The following is a 21,261-nucleotide window of genomic DNA, read 5'->3' as shown; positions in this document are numbered from 1 at the left end:
ATTAAGATTCATTATTCCAATATTAAAAAAATTTGTGGATGATATTTTAATGGTACTGCCGGGCGACAAAGTTGATGAAACACTAAAATGTTTCAACGAATATCATACAAAATTGAAATTTACAGTTGAAGAAGAGGACATAGAGTGTGGCGTACCCTTCCTGGACACAAAGGTACACAGAGATGGAAATTTGATAAAACTGGATTGGTACAGAAAGAACACATGTGCAAATAAATTAATAAACTATTTTTCAGACCATAACATAAACATAAAAATAAATTGCATAAAACAAATGAAAAATAGAGTAAGTAAAATCTGTCATAGCACATTCGAAAAAAAAGGATTGAGGCAGTTATATGAAATATTGGTACAAAACTCGTATCCACCTGGCATGATAAAAAAACTTTTATATGCATCAAATACGACAATAAACGTAAATGAACAACAAGAGCAAAAAGCAGATATAAAATTTGCATCCTTACCAAACATAAAGGATTTAACAAAGAAAATTAACAATATTTTCAAAGATGAAAATGTCCAAATAGCAGCTTATAATCGAAAAACAGTTGGACGATTGTATAGTAGACTAAAGGATCCGATTCCAATGATGGTGAGGAGCAATGTGATATATCAGATAGGTTGCCTGGATTGTGACAAGGTGTATATCGGCCAGACTTCGCAGTGGATGAAAAGTAGATTATCTTTACATAAGTCAGACATAAGAACTGGAAAAGATAGATGTGCTCTGGCAATACATGCCCAAAATCTAAATCACAAAGCAGATATCGAAAATGTAAAAATTTTGAAAACGGAAAATAATTATCAAAAACGACTAATACATGAGATGATAAAAATAAGAAAAAATGGAAATACAATGAATAAAAAAAGTGACACTAATAATTTGAGCAATATGTACAGCTTTTTACTGGAAATGAGACTGAACAGGAGCCGGGAAGCAGACGTTGGATGATGAAGAAGAACTGTTTGACAAGAAATTGTGTTTGTGTATTCTGTGATCGTGACATTGAAATTGACAAATGTTAAATGCGACGTAATAGAGTGAGAGTTAGAAAAGAAATTTGGACAATAAATTGAAATTGACTAAATAAAAACTAGATATACATGACGAAAAAACGAAAAATAAGTTCTGTCCGTACTACTTGTAGTCGAAGTATGTTATGCGTTGTTGAAGTCAGTGAAACGTTTAACCTCACTTTCGGTAATTGTAAAAGAGAAATGTTTTTATATTAAATTGATCTTTGTATTTTATATTGTAGAAACCCTGAAGAAGCAATAAAATAATTGCGAAAGCTTGGTCGAGAAAAAAGAGTATTTCCATTCCACAAAAGAGTCGTTAAACCCTTAAAATTACTCGTATTATATATATATATATATATATATATATATATATATGTGCAACAGTTAAGGGGTGTGGGAAATTAAAGAGCGTGATTTAGGTCTCTCTCTTCTTTATTTCATTGTCAACGTTTCGATCCTGGTTAGGATCTTCTTCAGGACTCTACAAACATGTTATATAGTCAATAACTATTCGAAATCGGATGAGATATCAGTATACCTACCGAAATACAGAGGTGGGTGGGTTGATTGGTTGTGGAACAACCCAAATTTCTTAAAACTCTGCTCAATGATGCGAGGACAATGTGTAGACAACAATCACAACTATCATATCCAGTCGATCAACAGGTGCAAAAGCCGGTAAAGTAAAGTGGGGTTAGCAACAGCAGAGTCACAGACAGGTAGTGACAACTGCAACCACAGAGTATTATCTTTTCTTCCTTTAACTATGAAAGGCAACAAAAATCTCTTTATGGCGTGCACTGATCAAACGTTACTCCCACTAACCTTGTGTATGTTCAATGCTCAGTGCAGGCCAATTTACAATTTCCAATTACAATTACAATTTCCTGAGGTGTGTGAGGTGAAAGCAAAAGCACATCAATCAGTGCTCATCAATCGAAAGCCACTCGCAACCTTTGTGGGATGCTTATTTAGATATCGTATCTTAATTTATATTTTATAAGTTATTATCAGTCGCTAATTATTGTCCAATTCACTCTCACTGAACTCTTAATTTAAAATCAGTCGCGATCAATATGTTAAGCCACAAATTCACTGTCACTGAATTTGGTGGACAATCACTCACGACGGCTAACCGATTCCTGACCTGCTGCCGTCAGAAAGTACTCCGTCACTGGATACACTTCGTGGTCTTGATAGGTCACCTTCATTGACCTGGTCGAAGTGGATTAGGTAGGAATAGATGCTGCTGATGTGGTTTACATCTCTTCTGTAATTCATGGCATTGGGGTGGCGCTTGATGTGGTACATTTCCAAAAAGGAACGCTTTCCTCCATTGCGTTCGCAATCTAGGACCCTAGTGGCCTCATAGTCCATTAAGTGGTCTCTATCTCTGCTGTGGTCTGCCAAGGCACATATCTTATTGGGGTTCTTGATATCGCTTCTATGTTGAGCCAACCTCTTCTTAAGCTGTTGCGACGTCTGTCCAATATAGATTTCATTACACATCGAACATGGAACAGAATATATCACTCCACTTTTGTGGAATGTGCTTACGCTATCTTTTATCCTACTATGGAGTCTGTCAATCTTGAACTCTGGTTTGGGGATCAACTTTATGTTGGGGGTCTTCAAAAGGCTTATCAGAGCATTTGTCATGCCTTTGATCAATGGTAAGGATGCGTAAGTTAGATTCAAATCTATTGTGGTGGATGCGCCCCTGTGTTCATTCCGTGGCTGTCCGGAATGAGTGGAGCTGTGAATTAATCTGTTTAATAGACCCCTGGGGTAACCATTTTCCAACATCAATTGGAATAATATTTCAAGGTTTTGTGTTCTCAAGGAGGGGTGCGCGATTCGTCGAATCCGGTTTTTTAATCCCAATACTAAATTTACTTTCTGTCCATGTGTGTGGTTGGACAGGTAGTGTATGTACCTCCCTGAGCTCGTTGGTTTGCGGTACCAATCTAAGATTAATCGGTTGTCAGGCAATCTGATTACCTTCGTGTCCAAAAATGGAACACTTCTATCAGTTTCTTTTTCTAGGGTGAATTGCACCCTCCGGTGGTGGTTGTTAAACTTTTCAAGGAGGTAGTTCACCTGTTCTTCAGGCACGGCGCAGATAATGTCATCCACATATTTCTTGATGAAGGGGATGTGGAAAGGAACATCAGAAAGTACGTTGTCCAAAATGAAGTCCATAACTATGTCTGCAATTGGGGAGCTGGAGTTGGAGCCCATGGGTGAGCCAAGAATTTGTAAGTAGAAGATGCCATCGAACACAAAATAGTTGGATGTGAACAGGAAATTGATTATGCTCAAGAATTCTTCCTTTGGTATGGTTGTATGGTTGTTTATAAGTTGCCATTTACTCTCTATTGCTGAAACCGCAAGGTCTAAGGATATGTTGTTGAACAGTGATATAACGTCCAAACTAATTATGACGTAGTTGTCAGGGAGCTGGAAATCATTGATGAGGTCAGCAAATGAGAAAGAATCTTCGATGAAGTAAATGCTGCTGGAGGCTGATAAATATTTAGATAGGATGTCAGATATGAACACTGACAGTTTGGAGGAAGGGGTATTGATACACGATATAATTGGTCTGATTGTGAGAGTGGGCTTGTGGATTTTTGGTAATCCGTGAAATCTCGCAGGGACCGAGTTGTAGTTGTACAGCCGTTTTCCTTGGGTCTGTGTTATGTAGCCCTTGTTCACCAAACTTTTGATCACTGCATTGCACTTATTCTGCATCGACGTGGTGGGATCTCTAGTTAGTTGTTTATAGTACTGTTCATCCTGTAGTAATGTGTCCACTAGTTCTTTGTATTGGGTCTTATCCATTAGCACTGTCACATTTCCCTTATCAGCTCTTACAACTAGCAAACCTGGATGTTGTTTCAGGTATTTCATGCAGTGGAAAAATTCATTGTGGTATATGCTGTTGGTTCCCCTCCCGGACTTGATACAATTGGTAACTACATTGGTTGCTTGTGCACGTTTGAAATTTCTTCCTTCTTCCGATAGTGTGTCGTTTAGGCTGATGATGTTTTCTATGTCTGACAGTAACCTAGACATGGGTATCTTCCTGGCTGGGACATCCACACTGAATTTGGGGCCGAGTGCCAAGAATTTGATAACTCTATCTGGTATGGTGGTAGAGCTGATATTTCTTACCCATCTGTCCTGTGGGCTTAACTTATGGAGTTGTTCATCTGATAGAGCTCTCACTTTCCTCAGATTACTCTCCTTGATTGTGGTAAAAAATCTAGTATATTTGTTATGTTGGTAATGTTTGAACCGACTAAGCATCTCCTGTGGAAGAAAACCCTCCAGACTCTCCCACAATCCGGACTGTTCATCTTCCATTCTTGTGATTTTGGTGACTGTGACTGTGATCTCGAACTGGATGATGAGTCGCAGAGAACGCTCTCTCATTGTCTGAGCCTGCCTTGACGATATGGCGTCTGATGCCGAATTGAGAAGGTAATTCATGTTGCCAGACATGTGTTTTGGTGTTAAACCTCTTCTCTTGCATTCCAGGAGAAAAATTCTTCGATTTCTATGGGCAGCAAGCTTCAAATTGAGTGATGACCACCTCTTTAGGGCATCTGACATCGCGACTCCATAGTTATGTCTTACTTCTGCATAAAACCCCATGCTTGAATATAGAACGGATAATTCCCAGAGTCGATTATGTGCAACAGTTAAGGGGTGTGGGAAATTAAAGAGCGTGATTTAGGTCTCTCTCTTCTTTATTTCATTGTCAACGTTTCGATCCTGGTTAGGATCTTCTTCAGGACTCTACAAACATGTTATATAGTCAATAACTATTCGAAATCGGATGAGATATCAGTATACCTACCGAAATACAGAGGTGGGTGGGTTGATTGGTTGTGGAACAACCCAAATTTCTTAAAACTATGCTCAATGATGCGAGGACAATGTGTAGACAACAATCACAACTATCATATCCAGTCGATCAACAGGTGCAAAAGCCGGTATAGTAAAGTGGGGTTAGCAACAGCAGAGTCACAGACAGGTAGTGACAACTGCAACCACAGAGTATTATCTTTTCTTCCTTTAACTATGAAAGGCAACAAAAATCTCTTTATGGCGTGCACTGATCAAACGTTACTCTCACTAACCTTGTGTATGTTCAATGCTCAGTCCACCAAATTCAGTGACAGTGAATTTGTGGCTTAACATATTGATCGCGACTGATTTTAAATTAAGAGTTCAGTGAGAGTGAATTGGACAATAATTAGCCATTTGAATATGAATCATGGCAGACGAGAACACAGTGAATGACAGATTAGACACTAAAAATCTGAGCCGTATTTATATGCCATTGTTGAAACGATCACCAAATTGAAGAATAAGAACTGACAATCAATGAAGAACGGACTGAATTCTAGATCTATGACATAAAGATGACAGCACCCACTTGACAACATCCAAACAACAACGAAAACAAATTGTGAGATATTTCGCAATCATTTTTACTTATTTGATTAATGTGTGCAATTTTTAGATTGTGATGTCTTTTTAAATTATATTTACACTGAAGAAGGCGGATGCGCCGAAACGTTTGTAAACATTAAAGAAAATTTCAACTTCAACCTAGATACCCAATGAATAAGTCCTTTACATGTCATAAAGAACTAGGTAAAAATGAATTCAATTATATATATATATATATATATATATATATATATATATACTTTTGAATGTTAGCAATACAATTACCACAGATATTTAGTGCACGAAAGTATACATTTCCACAAAAACAAGTTCATGGAAACCACTGTAGAAAATGAAAAACAGACTGAGAACCATAAGTATTATATATACAGGGTGTGGCGTAATGAATGGATAATATTGAGCAGAGGGGTAGAGGACTCTATGGCGGTTCAGAAAAATATATTTTACGTTCAGTAAAAGTGCCTTGGTTTTCGAGATATTCGAGATTTTCGAAAATTATCGAGAATTACACCCTTCGCCACTCGTTTTGCAGGCAAGACTCCAAATGAAGGAATTTTTCCAAACTGTTTTTTGGATAGTATTCCTGGATAGATGATCTATCGAATATCTTTCATTATTTTTGAGGCGCATGAATAGTTCTTTATGAAAAAAAGAACTAACTCAACTTTTCCGTTTTGCTAATTTTTTTCCTAAGTTCAACCTAGCGCGGTGTAAAAAATAATATGGTTACCTGAGAGCCAATGCAAGAAAAAACATGCCAGTTTCATTGAGATTCCGAAATGGTAGAACTCTCTGTATTCTCAGCATTTAATACAAAATAAATTCCTATTGCAATCAGTTGAGGCCTAGTTTAATGTAAACACTGTTTCTAAAATTTTAAGTAGCTAACATAAGAAATGCAATCGAAATGAATCAATCATCTATAAGAAGGTATAGAGCATGTACTGAAGCTTATGGTGGTCTCTTAGAGCATCTTTTGTGATATTTAATTCAATGAAACTACACTCATTTTATAATTGTTGATATCTATGCAATAAAGCTATGATTCATTAGAAAGTGTAGACTATAGAGCATGTATCAGAACTCATGGTGGCCAATTTAAGCATCATTTGTGATTTGTGAAACTTTTTTCAATGATACGATATTTTACAATTGTTATTTTTCCTCGTTTTCTTTTATTATTTAACCCCAACGTTGTGAAATCAATATTATCAAGTTAATTTCAAGTTATGCATTGAATTTCAGCATTTTTGTAACAAGGGTCTTGACTGAATGTAATGAAAATTACCTGATTTTCAGCTTCTTTTCTTAATTACAAAAGTGCTAAAATTCACTTCGTTACTTGAAATTCGCTTAACAACTATTAACTTTATATCTATAGGGCTTAATAATGAAAGAATACGAGGGAAAAAAACCAATTTTGAAATATTGTTTAATTGAAAAAGTGTTCAAAGTGTGCATCAGGAGCTGTACTAGATGCTCTACAACTTCTTATGAACAATTGCTTTATTCTGCTTGCAAGTCTCATTCCAGTTGCTAAAAATTAAAGAAAAAGGCTTACGTCAAACTCTGTCTTGACTCATTGTAATAGAAATTTATTTTGTATTCAATGTTGAAAATAGAGTGAGTTATACCATTTCAGGATCTCAAGTGAAACAGGCATGTTTTCTCTTGCTTTGGCACTCAGGTAACCATATTATTTTTCACACCTCGCTGGGTTGAACTTAGGAAAAAAAATGAGCAAAACGGAAAATTTCAGTTAATTCTTTCATTTATGAAAAACTATTCATGCGCCTCGAAAATAATAATTTACATTCGATAGCGCATCTATCCAGGAATACTATCCAAAAAACAGTTGGAAAAAATTCCTTCATTTGGAGTCTTGCCTGCAAAAAGAGTGGCGAGGGGTGTGATTTTCTTGAATTTTCGAAAATCTCGAATATCTCGAAAACCAAGGCACTTTTACTAAACGTAAAATATATTTTTCTGAACCGCCATAGAGTCCTCTACCTGCAGGCTCCATATTATCCATTCATTACGCCACACCCTATATATATATATATATATATATATATAATGAAGAAAGTGAATCACGCCTAAACAGGGAGGCAATGAATGAAATAATGAGGATAAATTCAGATGCATACCACCCGACGATATGAATATCGACAAGTGTTACGATCTGAATTGAGCTAGCCAATTTGTCATCGTCAAGGCCCCCAAATGGAGTACGCTCCACCGAAGAAAAGCAGATGCTGACCATGGTTTCGGCCTCATTTGGCCTCATCAGAGCAACATAGCATTTTTCCACGGTGGAGAACGTTTGGAATTGATGGAACTTTATTCAATGTTGTTATGTTCTAGTGGGTATTATTTATTTACCCACAGCGCCATCCAACATGAAACGGTATCCGATTCAATCCCCCCCAGATAGAAACCAAGACGAAGACAATAGCATATGTCCCATATTTTCCCTAATTCAGTACGCCGGTTCGCCTTGCGAACGTCGGACGTGTGATGGGAAGTCTGAGACGCGCTCGGTTATCGACAGAGTACGATGCCGGCGATACAATAATGAAGAAAGTGAATCACGCCTAAACAGGGAGGCAATGAATGAAATAATGAGGATAAATTCAGATGCATACCACCCGACGATATGAATATCGACAAGTGTTACGATCTGAATTGAGCTAGCCAATTTGTCATCGTCAAGGCCCCCAAATGGAGTACGCTCCACCGAAGAAAAGCAGATGCTGACCATGGTTTCGGCCTCATTTGGCCTCATCAGAGCAACATAGCATTTTTCCACGGTGGAGAACGTTTGGAATTGATGGAACTTTATTCAATGTTGTTATGTTCTAGTGGGTATTATTTATTTACCCACAGCGCCATCCAACATGAAACGGTATCCGATTCTATCTGGGGGGGATTGAATCGGACCTTACTACCTCCGCATATATTTCTTATTAGTAGTGCGCTCTCACCTCCCGCAACGTTGCCAGATTTCAGGAGGACAGAAAGTAGGGCAGCTTGAATTCTACTCATATACAGAATACAGCTGCTCTTCCGATTCATTCACACATACTGAAACCTGTAAATAGTTCGAGAACGATACTGATATTAATAAACTTCATACGCTAATAATTGATTGATAAGGATTCGGAGTAAATGAATTTGGACAGAAATTATTATCTTTTCTTCATGAATATCAACAGTTTTGAATAAGTATGCTATGTCTACGATACTTCGTCCGATAGGGGAGTTTAATACCGTATAGGTCCTAAAATGAATGATACATGACAATGAAATTTTTCGTTACATATAAGATTAATTCCAAAGACAATTTTACCGAATTTGTTCTGGTATGAAATAGTTATCTAAATTTTGGGCATTATATTCACGACATGAGGAACTCCATTGAAATGTTTTTCCCGAATGAATCAACAAAGATATACGTTTTACTTTCAGCTTCTATACTTCATTCACTTTCATTTTAGCACAGGATTGGCCATGGTAATTGAATACCTTTCACTCTGTATGGTACGAAAATGTTGGGTTAAGACGCTTGTCAAAACATTTTTGAGTTTTAAATCAGTGCTACGTAGTCCGTTCTACGTGAGACTCTCAGTAATTACGTATTTCATCACAATGTCAAATCACTTCGGAAAATATTGCGTCGAAAATATGTAACGAACATAATTGACATTTATACAAACTGATTGAAGACATACCAATTCTATTTATTTACATGGAAAATAGAAGTAATCAGTAGCTTGAGGAGAGTTACTGTTGTTTATTTTCTTTGGCTGAAGGCTGAAGACGTAACATCAGTTGTAGAATTCAAAAAAATCAACCCGAAGATGAAATGCATTTGATGCAGTGTTAGCATTGAATTGAATACTCATAGGTGGTAGGGAATGGGTATCTCTTGAAGAAATGAACGGATAATTACGAGAATGTTGAATTCCTCAACAAAAATCATCTTGCGTCAAAATAATTAAAAGAAGTTTGAAGCAACAGGAGCTTCACCTTCAAACAAAACAACTGCCTAGTATTCATGTCTGTTTATTTTCAATACATTGATATAATAATAATAATTATACAGGGTGTGGCGTAATGAGTGGATAATATGGAGCCTGCGGGTAGCGTACTCTATGGCGGTTCAAATAAATATATTTTACGTTTGGCAAAAGTGCCTTGGTTTTCGAGATATTGGGGATTTTCGATGAATCACCCCAAATAATAATAATAACTGGATATTGACATTTTTCATCATAGCGGTTCAAAAGAAACTCCTTGATTTAATGACATTTCTTAATTGCTCGAGGAGTCTTTTGAAGTTTTTCAGTACACAGGGTGTTTCACAAGTAAACGGACGAACGAAAACCGTGAATAGAGGGCATTGAGCTTAGTTCAAAAACACCTCATATGTGTGTCTTAGGCATTCCGTTTCCGATATAGAGAGGAGTTTATTCAAATTTCCCTAATTTTTGTTCGGCTATAACTCCAAATATTTTAGTTGGATTCGGCTAAAAATTCATTATCCGCTCAAACTTCTAAGTTTCAATAAAACAGAACATTAAAAGTTGACGAACACAGGACCGGACTCATTGAGGATATATTCAAATTTAAACTCATGCAAAACACTCTGTTTGTAGTTTTTCTCGTCATAATTTTGAATTTTTCAGGTATCTTCATTGATTTTCTCAAAATCAATGAAACTTTGGTATGCCTTTTCAGATTATTTTTAATGAATAATTGTTTGATCGTGAAATGTCTGGAAAAAACAGCGCTGCATATTGACTTTTACTTCACATTAATTAATGGTATGAATATGATCCCCAATCAACTGAGGAAATTTAAAAATGGAATTGGAAATGTTCAACTGAATTTTTTTGTTCTCAATATATGTCTTGCATTTGTTTTTGATATTTATATTTAGCATATCTGGTTATTCAGATAAGTCATTAACAGTGAAAATAAGCTTTATTATTGATAATGAACAAAAATAGAAATAAAAAACTACGCTATCATGATCATGAAAATAATAATTATAATTCGATGTCTTATGAATGAATCGCTTTTTATGGACAACGTGGAACTGAAGTAATTTTCCGAACTGGTTTTCACCTCATTTGGTCTTTTAGTGAAGGTAATGATTGGCACTTCGGATAAGTATGATAAATGCACTTTCGAATCCTTCACTGATTCCGTTATAGTCATTATTGGATCTATGGAAATCTATGGATTGTTCTGGTCTTATTACAATTTGTTATTGAAACATTGATGATATTCATGCACCAGCAAAAGTATTTATCAGTATTTCAGGTCATTTCATAAGAAGGGTAGGACCCCAATATTGGACTGCTAGATCTCCAGATCTGACACCCCGCGATTTCTTTCTTTGTTTTTATTCACACAACTAGTTGTCCATAGAAAAATAGATTCATTCTGAATATCAAGTTTTAAATTTTAGTTTCAAGATAGCGTAGTTTTTCCATCCATATTTGGATATTATCAATTTTATCCTTGTGAAAGAGTATTTTGAAGACCGAATATGGTATAATTGTTGAACACATTCAACAGAATATTCTTTGAAAAAAAAATCAATTATGGATTTCTAAATACATTTTCATGAAGTGCTCTATTCCTTAGAGGCGTCTGACCAAAACAATTATTTCTAGAACATGATCAACAGGTGGGGCAACCCAAAAATCAATTCATTTTGAGACAATAATAATGCAGATAACAAAAAAGTTGAAATTATGATTAAAAAACTACATACATGGTGTTTTTATGAGTTTGAAGTTGAGTAAAGCCTCACTGAGCCCGGTCCAGATTTTTTTCGAATTTTAATGCTCTGTTTCAATGAAATTAACAACTCAAGGCTAAATATAAATTTTCAGTCGACTTGATCAGAATTTCAGGAGTTATAGCCAAACGGAAATTCGAGAAATTTCAAAAAACCTCGAAGAAACCTATATATAGGGTGCCCCAAAACTATTGAATCAAACGTCACACCACGATAGAGTAGATCAAATACTATCGAATGACACCAACATTAGTTGAGCGAAAATGTACCGTTTCTAAAAAAACCTAACCTAAAGTTGCCGATTTTCGAACTATTTTTTCAGTCACAAGGCCAATTTGTTATTGAGGATAGCGTTTTTCTCCCATATTATCACCCCTGTTTATTCTGAGTATTAAAAATCATGTAGAAAAAACAATTGTTTTAATTTACATTTACTTAGGTTATGGTTATCGATTAACTAGTTAAAATAATTTCAATTAGGGGAGATGAAACAATAATATTACTTCAATATAATTTAAAATCGATATCCTTTTTCACAAACTGGCCCTGTTATTAAGAAAAATAGTTCGAAAATCGGCAACTTTATGTATTTTAATAAAATTCTGATTATTTTGGAAACGGTACATTTTCGTCGAACTAATGTTGGTGTCATTCGATAATATTTGTTTTACTCTATCGTGGTGTAACGTTTGATTCACTAGTTTTGGAACACCCTGTATATGGTATGATTCTGAACTCAGCTCAATGCCCTCTTTTCACGGTTTTCATTTGTCTGTTTACTCGTGAAACACCCTGTATACTTCTTGTACTCTGAAAATTTTAAAACAAATGCCCTCACCGTCATATGAAAATTCAAATTCTTCTTGTTGTAAGAACGTAAGAACCGTTCATCCTTTCACCCAACGCCGACCCTAGTTACATGGCCCGTTGAAAACGAAATCGGCATCTGTTTACTGCAAAACACGTGTTAACGCTGATATGAAGGGTTCAAAATTTTCTACCTGTTTCGGGCTTTTTAGGAACGAATTGCTCAAGATGCCGAGTTCGAATAATATTTCGTTTTGCGTGTTATATTGGATAAAATTGAATTTATTCCATGGATGATTCGAGAATTATTGATGTCCAGAATGCTCCAGAATGATGAAAATTTTCAGATTTCATTGAAATTCTTGCGAAAATTATCTCGTATATTTTCAAGTTTAGATTTTAATTCATTCAGAACTTTGAAGTTCGGCAAATAATGATGTAAATGATATAGATAACAGTCAATCACATTTCCTTCAGCGCAGTTGTTGTTCTGAAGAAAAAGCAGTAGATTCTCGCAAAATCCGAAACTCTACATGAAAAGGCCTAGTTGTTCAGTTCGGGATTAAAGTTTATCCTAAATTGATTTTGATATTTCAGTTTATTTCTGTCAGGTTGATCAAGGATCATCTTAAATCTCGGCCTAATCCTGAACTGAACAACCGGGCCTTACAGTAATAGCAACGTAGCATTAATTAACTCGGTATATTATTGGAATAATATTAAATTTTCATAGCGGAGAATAGTGGTTTTCAGCCTCGGTATTCACGAAATTCATTTTATTATGTTTTTTTTTTTCATGTGAATCGCCCCGAAATCTTGGATCCCCCGACCTGATAGTTTCGTATACTTCTATGACAATAGCATAATAACTCAAATTTCAACATTTTCACAGAAATTTTTGAATTTAAGGGAGAGACACATTAAAAAAATCGATAGCAAGTTACCGCCTAAACTGCGAGCTTGCCGAAGTTGAAACTGGTTCCAATCTACTCAGTGCTTCATAATATGTATAGTTTTATGACTCAGTGTTTTTCAGAACCTGTAAAAAAAATTGAAAACTGTAGACTCGTCATCGCTTACCAAGGCTGCATCTTGGAAGAGCTGTCTATTTGGAAAAAAATTCATAGGAACTAGCCCCGCTTATTTTCATTAAGGAATCATCTCCCTTAGTCCTTCGTATTTGTTTACAGATATCCTGTATATAGATACATTTTATCTATGTACCTATTCATTTTGGATAGTAGAAGTTTAATCAATATGTGTTATTTTCGAAGACGAAAACAAAAATTTTAATTGCACCTGATTTGTTAATTATAAGAATCATCATTTATTTTGAATAATAAAACTTCATGCGAAAATACTTAAATTAAATTTTGTCTTTCTCCTTTCATCATGCGTCCATCATAGTGTCCGCTGTTCATCATAGCTTTTGGGAATTACCAATCAATCATATGTATCCGAGTATGTATCTATATTATTACCTTCATTTTGTAGATTCATCATGTCTTGACAAAAATATGGTTGCAATTTCAAAATATGTTAACTCGAGGCCTTCAAAAGACTTCAATTTTGTTTATTTTTTCCCTTACATCCTGTATGATCTATCGAAAAATGCAAATCTGTTTTGGATAATTCTTCATGAATTCTTACTTGTTTCGATATAATTTGTAATTTTCTTTATGATACTGATACATCACTAAAAAATTTAAATAAATAAATAAATAAATAAATAAATAAATAATGTGCTTTATTTCAGGTAAAGTGTACACATGACATTAAACACTTGAAGTGAAACAGGGTCATTTTCTGCTTTATAGTCTGTGTTCCATAAAAGTCTTCCACACTGTAGGATTCGATTTCAAGTAGGAGTTTGAAGATGAATTTCTTGAACTGTTGTAGAGTCCATTCTCCTCTTAGTTTGTGAGCTATCTTATTGTAATAACGAATATATCTATATTCAGGTCCCTTTTCAGTGAGGCTTAATCTGTGTCTTGGATATTTTAGTGCAGTTGTCCTCGTATTGTAATTACTTACTGTTTTCTCTTCGAAGTAGTGCTAGTTCTTGAATGTAAATATCAGGCTTTCTTGGATGTGTACAGCAGGAGCAGTCAAAAGACCATTCCTTCTGAAGACTCCCCTGCATGATTCCGTCCTCCTCATCCTCCAGATCATTCTGAAGGCTCTCTTCTTCATTTTCAGCACTCTATGTAGGTTGTATGAACTACCATAGAACATGATGCCATACCTAAACACTGCCTGGTATATTGTTCTTAGTGAGGTTATGTCCAGATATTTATTGAGGACTCCCAAAGTGTAGCAGATGGTACCCAGTTGATTGCAAAGGTTGGAAATGTGCTCTCCCCAATCAAGGGTTACCTCAATAGTGAGGCCTAGGAAGCGACAAGATTTAGTCAGTTCTAATGTGGAGTTAGACAGTGAAATGCTGGTAGGCACTTGGGGACCGGAATGAGCTGTCCTGAATAGGATGGCACTTGTTTTTTCAGAATTCATGCACAAACCGTTTGCTTCAAACCACTGGCTAGCACGATTTAGAGTTAGAGTTGAGTGTGAAATGGTAAACTCAACTCTAAATCGTGCTTGGCCAATACAGTGAAGTTTGTGTCATCTGCATAATTCACTGTCCTAACCATGGTTTCATCGAATATGGTACTTAGGTCATTTAGAAAAATGATAAAAATGATAGGGCCCAATATGCTACCCTGCGGAACTCTGTGAGTTCTTTTTCCGAAACTGTTGTTTTTCCGTTCTGAGAGATCACCACTCTCTGCCTGCGGTTTGCTAAATATGATTGAAACCAGTCTAGCTTGTTTATGCCATATGCAGAAAGTTTATGGAGAATAAGGTCGTGGGACAGAGTATCGAATGCCTTTGATAGATCCAGCATTAGACCCACTGTTATATTAGAATCCTCCAAGGCATTAAGGATTCCTGAAATGAACTCAAACACTGCTGTCTGAGTTGATCTACCTCTTACATAACCATGTTGTGTGGGTAAAAGGATCTTTTCTTTTAGAAGGTATGCTACTAGTTGAGTGCAGATTGTTAGTTCCAGTATTTTAAACCAGAGAGATGATACAAGCTATTCAAATTTTCGGGAAAATCCAATAATTAAACATAATCGATAATAAAACAGATGTTTCTGAGCAAAGGATTCCTCAAAATCATTGAGCAATCCGATTTAAGAAAAATATATAGAGCGTTCTATTTGAAATAACACAACAATGTCCAACATTCGGTTTAGCCGACGTTGTTCATTTCTGTGATATTGTAAAATTTGTAGCATTTTTTCTCTTGATTCAGAAATGAAAATTTTCGGAATGGCTCATTGTCGTTGAATATTCATCACCATTTACATCTGAATATTTAGCTTGAGATGAAAGAAGTTCAACGGATGCATAGATACACACGATGGAATATAAACAGTCATAATTCCATTCTAGAGAGCCAAGATTGGTTTTCTTTCACGTGATTCTTTCCCCTACAGAAGAATGCGATAAAAAATCGTTGAGATATGCTGCCTGGATTGCAATTATGGAGGAGATAGCGCGCTGCGCCTCTCTACAGTTAATTCATCCGTATACTTATATTCCGCCTGTCTACATCTGCTTTGAAAATACAACGTTGCCATTTTCGGAGGTGCTAACGAGCAAAGAGTCCCCCACAGCAATTCTTCGATATACAGCTCAGCACACTAGCGCCAGTGATATACACTCGAACTAAAAGATTGTTCAGTACATAAACGGGGTGCGTTGTGACCTCAAAACGATTTTTTGATATGTTGATCCCTGAAGCCTCCTGAATCTAACAAGCCAAAAAACAAGGCAAAACGTTGTCACCTCCGATTTCGGAGGTGACAGCGATATATATGAGGTGAGAGCGTTAAACGAGTTACTATTTCGGAGGTGGTATTAACACTTTATAACTATATATATATATATATATATATATATATATATATATAAGGACGCAATATAGTATGCCAGATGTAAATATATATATATATATATATATATATATATATATAAATCACCTTCATATATATATATATATTGCTCAAAGTTTTGAGCATGTACGGAATATGTGACTCGATAATAAACTTAGAGGGGAAAAGAATTCCTTCATTTAAAAAAGTAGCATAATCGATAATATTTTCCAAACCCGAGACATTGCACCAACTTTACAATCCCACATATACTCCAGCGGTAAATATGGCCAACGTTAACGATCCCGGCGCTGTTGCCAGTCTGACGGGACTGGAGCCGACAATTTCGATGTATAAAATGACGCGAAAAAGTAGGTGTTACGGTAGAAACTCATATATGTGTGAGTTTGTTGAGAAAGAAGTAATGTCTCAATATTCTCATGAAGCAAATTCCTTTTTAACAGATTCTTCCCAAATTTTGATCCATTAGTAACATAACCTTGAGAGGCTGTATACATAAAATGATTGTAATAAAATATGAAAAATTAATTCGTGCAAGTACTCCAACTATCATAAAAATGAGACAAAAATCAACAAAATTTATTGAAACACTGTTTACAAAAATTGAGATCTAGAGAGCGAAATATGAATTATTTCAATATTCCAGAGCCAGACTCATCACACCTAATTCAACGTGTTCAGTTTCATCATATCATCCTGTATGTCGAATTGAAAATAATTGTTTCACTTTCCAAGAAGTCCGTGCCAAGCCCAGAATTCCTCCTCTAATGTATTTTCCAAATTGAAATAAAAAACAGAAAAATCTAATTCATTCCTATAAATATCGCGTCAATGAGATGTGAAATATTCCAAAACAAATTTTAAAACCAGAATAATCGTAATAGCTTTCCTCGATAGGTACAATCATTCATTAATGCGAAAGACTGAAATGAAATAACACAAACAAAAATGAGAAAATTGTTATAGATTACATTCATGCATACATAAACTGTGTGGATAAACGAAAATGAAAGCGGAAAATACAAAACTGAAATATCATATACAAAAAAAAACAAAATTAGATATAACACCACAGTTCCTCACAGAGAGGACTTCTACCTGTCATAACTGTTTTTGAAACCGTTTACCGAGGTCGATCGCACTACGCATTCAGGAAGACGGTTCCAGTTGTGAAATATACGGTTAAGGAAAAAGTGTTAACATATGAATATAATGGCTAACAAGATAACAACAAAAAACTCGACACATTCCAAACCTTAATTTGATTGAATGATTGAATATTAAAATTATTCACATGGAGATCATGAATTTATCTGCAAAATCAAATAACCCAAATGAATAAACTTAATTTTAATGATATAGATTTTATGAAAACATGTAAAGAAAACAAATTACTACTAGTACTTATACTCTAATAATTGCTCGAAATGCCACCGCCTTGTTCAATACATTTTATACATCGTTTTTGTAGTGAATCTGCAACCCTGCGAAGTTTCTGACGCATTTCAGCATAACACAATGTTATTATTTCGATCAGGACCTCTCGAGTCTGAACGCTAATTTAATAAACTTTTCCTTTCAAGGTGTTCCAGGCATAAAAATCCAAAGGCGTAAGGTCGGAGCCTCTTTGTGGCCATCTTACGTTGACCCTCAACTCATGTTGAAAATGAGAAACCATAGTCGCATGGAAGTTTTCTCTTTTCCATACATGAGTTGAGGGTCAACGTGTGGTTGGCAGTCATGAGAAGTGAACTTTTTGGACGAGTAATATTTCCCGATCCGATTGATCCAAAGCATCTTGACAGACATATTGGAGAAAATGTCTGGTTTCAAATAAATGGCTGCCCAGCTCATAATAGCCGGAATGTACGGGAATGAATATTTTGGGGTGCAATGGATTGGAAGGTACAGTCCGGTAAGATGGCCAACAAGAAGCTCCGACCTTACGCTTTTGGATTTTTATGTCTGGAACACCTTGAAAGAAAAAGTTATCACAATATTTTGAATAGAATCTGAGTGGTGTTATTGAATTCTTTTCGTATGCAAACTAGATTATCACACGTCCGCAAAACCATAAACGTCCGATGAAGTCAGGATCTCCGCCAAAAAAAAAATATAATTTTAACTTTACCCTACTTTACCCTCTGCCGTCAATAGTCAAACTTTCCTCGCAGATTCCTTTTAAATCGTCTCAGTCGTCACTGAAGGTATTTAATTTCAGTTTATCCCAACAGTTGCGAAATAATTTACTAGTTACGAGAAGTAAAAATTTCAAGACATAGATGAGTTCCAGAAAATGTCAATTTAAATGTCAAAATTTGAAAAATCACTATGGTCTTTTCCAGAATTATTGACATCCCAGTAGGTTTTTAAAGTCCAGAGGCTCATAACAGCGTTTCTGGTGTTGGAACCTGAAGATGGGATGCGATTAGTCATCCCGAAACCGGTAGTTCTTGTAGAATAAATTGGTGAGAGACAGTTTTTAGGTGTTTTTATTTATTTTGGTATATTATATCATCTGTTCGTTTCAGCTCAAGCTAATTCAAATATCTATATTAAACATATATTAGGTATCACATCACTCTGTAAATTAACTTGTACCTATAGGCGAAAACCAATCGTGTAACTGAAAATCCTCTGAATTGATAATAATTTTTATGTGTATTTTTATAAATGATCAAATTGAAAGTTTGACTGAGGAATACCCTTCCACCTCCTGAACTGAAAATTTCCAATTGTTAGTTCGGGATACTCGAGTAATTTCCAATATTTCATCTCTATGATTCAAACAAAAATGAAGTTGCTGAAGAATACCAGAGATAGAGTTTTCAAGAATATAAGGACTTCATACTGAAAAAAACCTTTTTATCACTGTGGTAGGAGTACAAAATCTCCATTGCTTTTGTATATTGATCTTCTGAAAATTTTCTGGAAAATAGCTCCTGTCAACCAAATATAACTACAATGATGTTCAGGAAATTCGTAAATTCGTAAACACGACGGAGGGTCAAGTAGGGTGTGGTGAAAATACAATTTTTGTGCATAGGATCCTAAACGTGCCAGTGCTCCTGAAATTAGGTCGCCTCACTTCGCTTAATCGGGCTTGTATAAGTTTCCATACGTGTGCTATTATAGTTCGTATACGAAAAGAATCCAATAACACCACTTCAATTCAATTCAAAATATCGTCATTGAATATTTCTCATGACGACTGTTCATCATACCGGGATCGTATAAGTTTTCTTATAGTACATTTGAGGTGTATAAATCGAAAAGATGACAAAATAAATTCTCAAGCTCTTCAACTGCAACGTTGCCAAATTTTCGGACTAGATGCGTCGGTCAACTATGCGGATTATATACATCAAGTCCATGTCGCTCGAAGCGCCCTCGCACTGGCCAAACCCTGAAGTTTTCTGTATATAATAACGAGTATAACCGACTTTTCAGACCCACCTGAAAATTCACCCCTAGCATCCCCTAACCCCCCTTATAACGATTCTATGGTCGAACGTTACCAGACCCGGAGCCGGGTCTGACAACGTCACTTTTGGACTGAAAAGTCGGTCGAGTATACCGTTTTGGGTCTGTATATGCGGTCGAACAAATCTATATATATATATATATATATATATATATATATATATATATATATATATATATATATATATATATATATATATATATATATATATATATATATATATATATATATATATATATATATATATATATATATATATATATATATATATATATATATATATATATATATATATATATATTTGTCCAATAGACGTTTCCAGTCCCGATACGTTTCTAAGGCGACCTGAGACCCACATGATCCGAATGTTTTCTTCGAGTATATATGATGAAATAACGTTAATGAGAATTATAACTCCTTAGGCACACTTAGAGGGGAAAAGAATTCCTTCATTTAAAAAAGTAGCATAATCGATAATATTTTCCAAACCCGAGACATTGCACCAACTTTACAATCCCACATATACTCCAGCGGTAAATATGGCCAACGTTAACGATCCCGGCGCTGTTGCCAGTCTGACGGGACTGGAGCCGACAATTTCGATGTATAAAATGACGCGAAAAAGTAGGTGTTACGGTAGAAATTCATATACGTGTGAGTTTGTTGAGAAAGAAGTAATGTCTCAATATTCTCATGAAGCAAATTCCTTTTTAACAGATTCTTCCCAAATTTTGATCCATTAATAACATAACCTTGAGAGGCTGTATACATAAAATGATTGTAAACAAATATGAAAAATTAATTTTTAGCTTCATTCTGAAATCTATAAGGGGGTTCCTGAAATTCGTGCAAGTACTCCAACTATCATAAAAATGAGACAAAAATCAACAAAATTTATTGAAACACTGTTTACAAAAATTGAGATCTAGAGAGCGAAATATGAATTATTTTAATATTCCAGAGCCAGACTCATCACACCTAATTCAACGTGTTCAGTTTCATCATATCATCCTGTATGTCGAAATGAAAATAATTGTTTCACTTTCCAAGAAGTCCGTGCCAAGCCCAGAATTCCTCCTCTAATGTATTTTCCAAATTGAAATAAAAAACAGAAAAATCTAATTCATTCCTATAAATATCGCGTCAATGAGATGTGAAATATTCCAAAACAAACTTTAAAACCAGAATAATCGTAATAGCTTTCCTCGATAGGTACAATCATTCATTAATGCGAAAGACTGAAATGAAATAACACAAACAAAAATAGGAAAATTGTTATAGATTACATACATGCATACATAAACTGTGTGGATGAACGAAAATGAAAGTGAAAAATACAAAACTGAAATATCATATACAAAAAAGAAAACAAAATTAGATATAACACCACAGTTCCTCACAGAGAGGACTTCCACCTGTCATAACTGTTTTTGAAACCGTTTACTGAGGTCGATCGCACTACGCATTCAGGGAGACGGTTCCAGTTGTGAAATATACGGTTAACGAGAAAGTGTTAACATATGAATATAATGGCTAACAAGATAACAACAAAAAACTCGACACATTCCAAACCTTAATTTGATTGAATGATTGAATATTAAAATTATTCACATGGAAATCATGAATTTATCTGCAAAATCAAATAACCCAAATGAATAAACTAAATTTTAA

General features: G+C 35.2%; 2 protein-coding genes across 3 annotated transcripts in view; one reads left to right on the top strand and one right to left on the bottom strand.

Moving 5' to 3' along the window:
* Positions 1–21,261, top strand: part of LOC123318930 (C3 and PZP-like alpha-2-macroglobulin domain-containing protein 8) — a 1,198,665-nt gene that overhangs the window by 617,014 nt on the left and 560,390 nt on the right. The gene's annotated exons all lie outside the window — the stretch shown is intronic.
* Positions 1,943–5,140, bottom strand: LOC123318931. The gene is made up of 2 exons (XM_044905718.1): positions 4,904–5,140; positions 1,943–4,842 (listed from the first exon to the last, which is right to left on the bottom strand). Exon 2 carries the CDS (start codon positions 4,696–4,698, stop codon positions 2,170–2,172), a length of 2,529 nt encoding a protein of 842 aa, XP_044761653.1. The 5' UTR covers positions 4,699–4,842; positions 4,904–5,140; the 3' UTR covers positions 1,943–2,169.

This window comes from Coccinella septempunctata, chromosome 8 (genome assembly GCF_907165205.1).
Source record: "Coccinella septempunctata chromosome 8, icCocSept1.1, whole genome shotgun sequence".
NCBI classification, from domain to species: Eukaryota; Metazoa; Arthropoda; class Insecta; order Coleoptera; family Coccinellidae; genus Coccinella; species Coccinella septempunctata.
The sequence above is the reverse complement of the archived record's forward strand: the minus strand, read 5'-3'. Positions and strand labels throughout refer to the sequence as shown.

Coding starts and splice junctions, on each gene's coding strand:
- LOC123318931 (XM_044905718.1), bottom strand. CDS start 4,698: ATGGGGTTTTATGCAGAAGTAAGACATAACTATGGAGTCGCGATGTCA.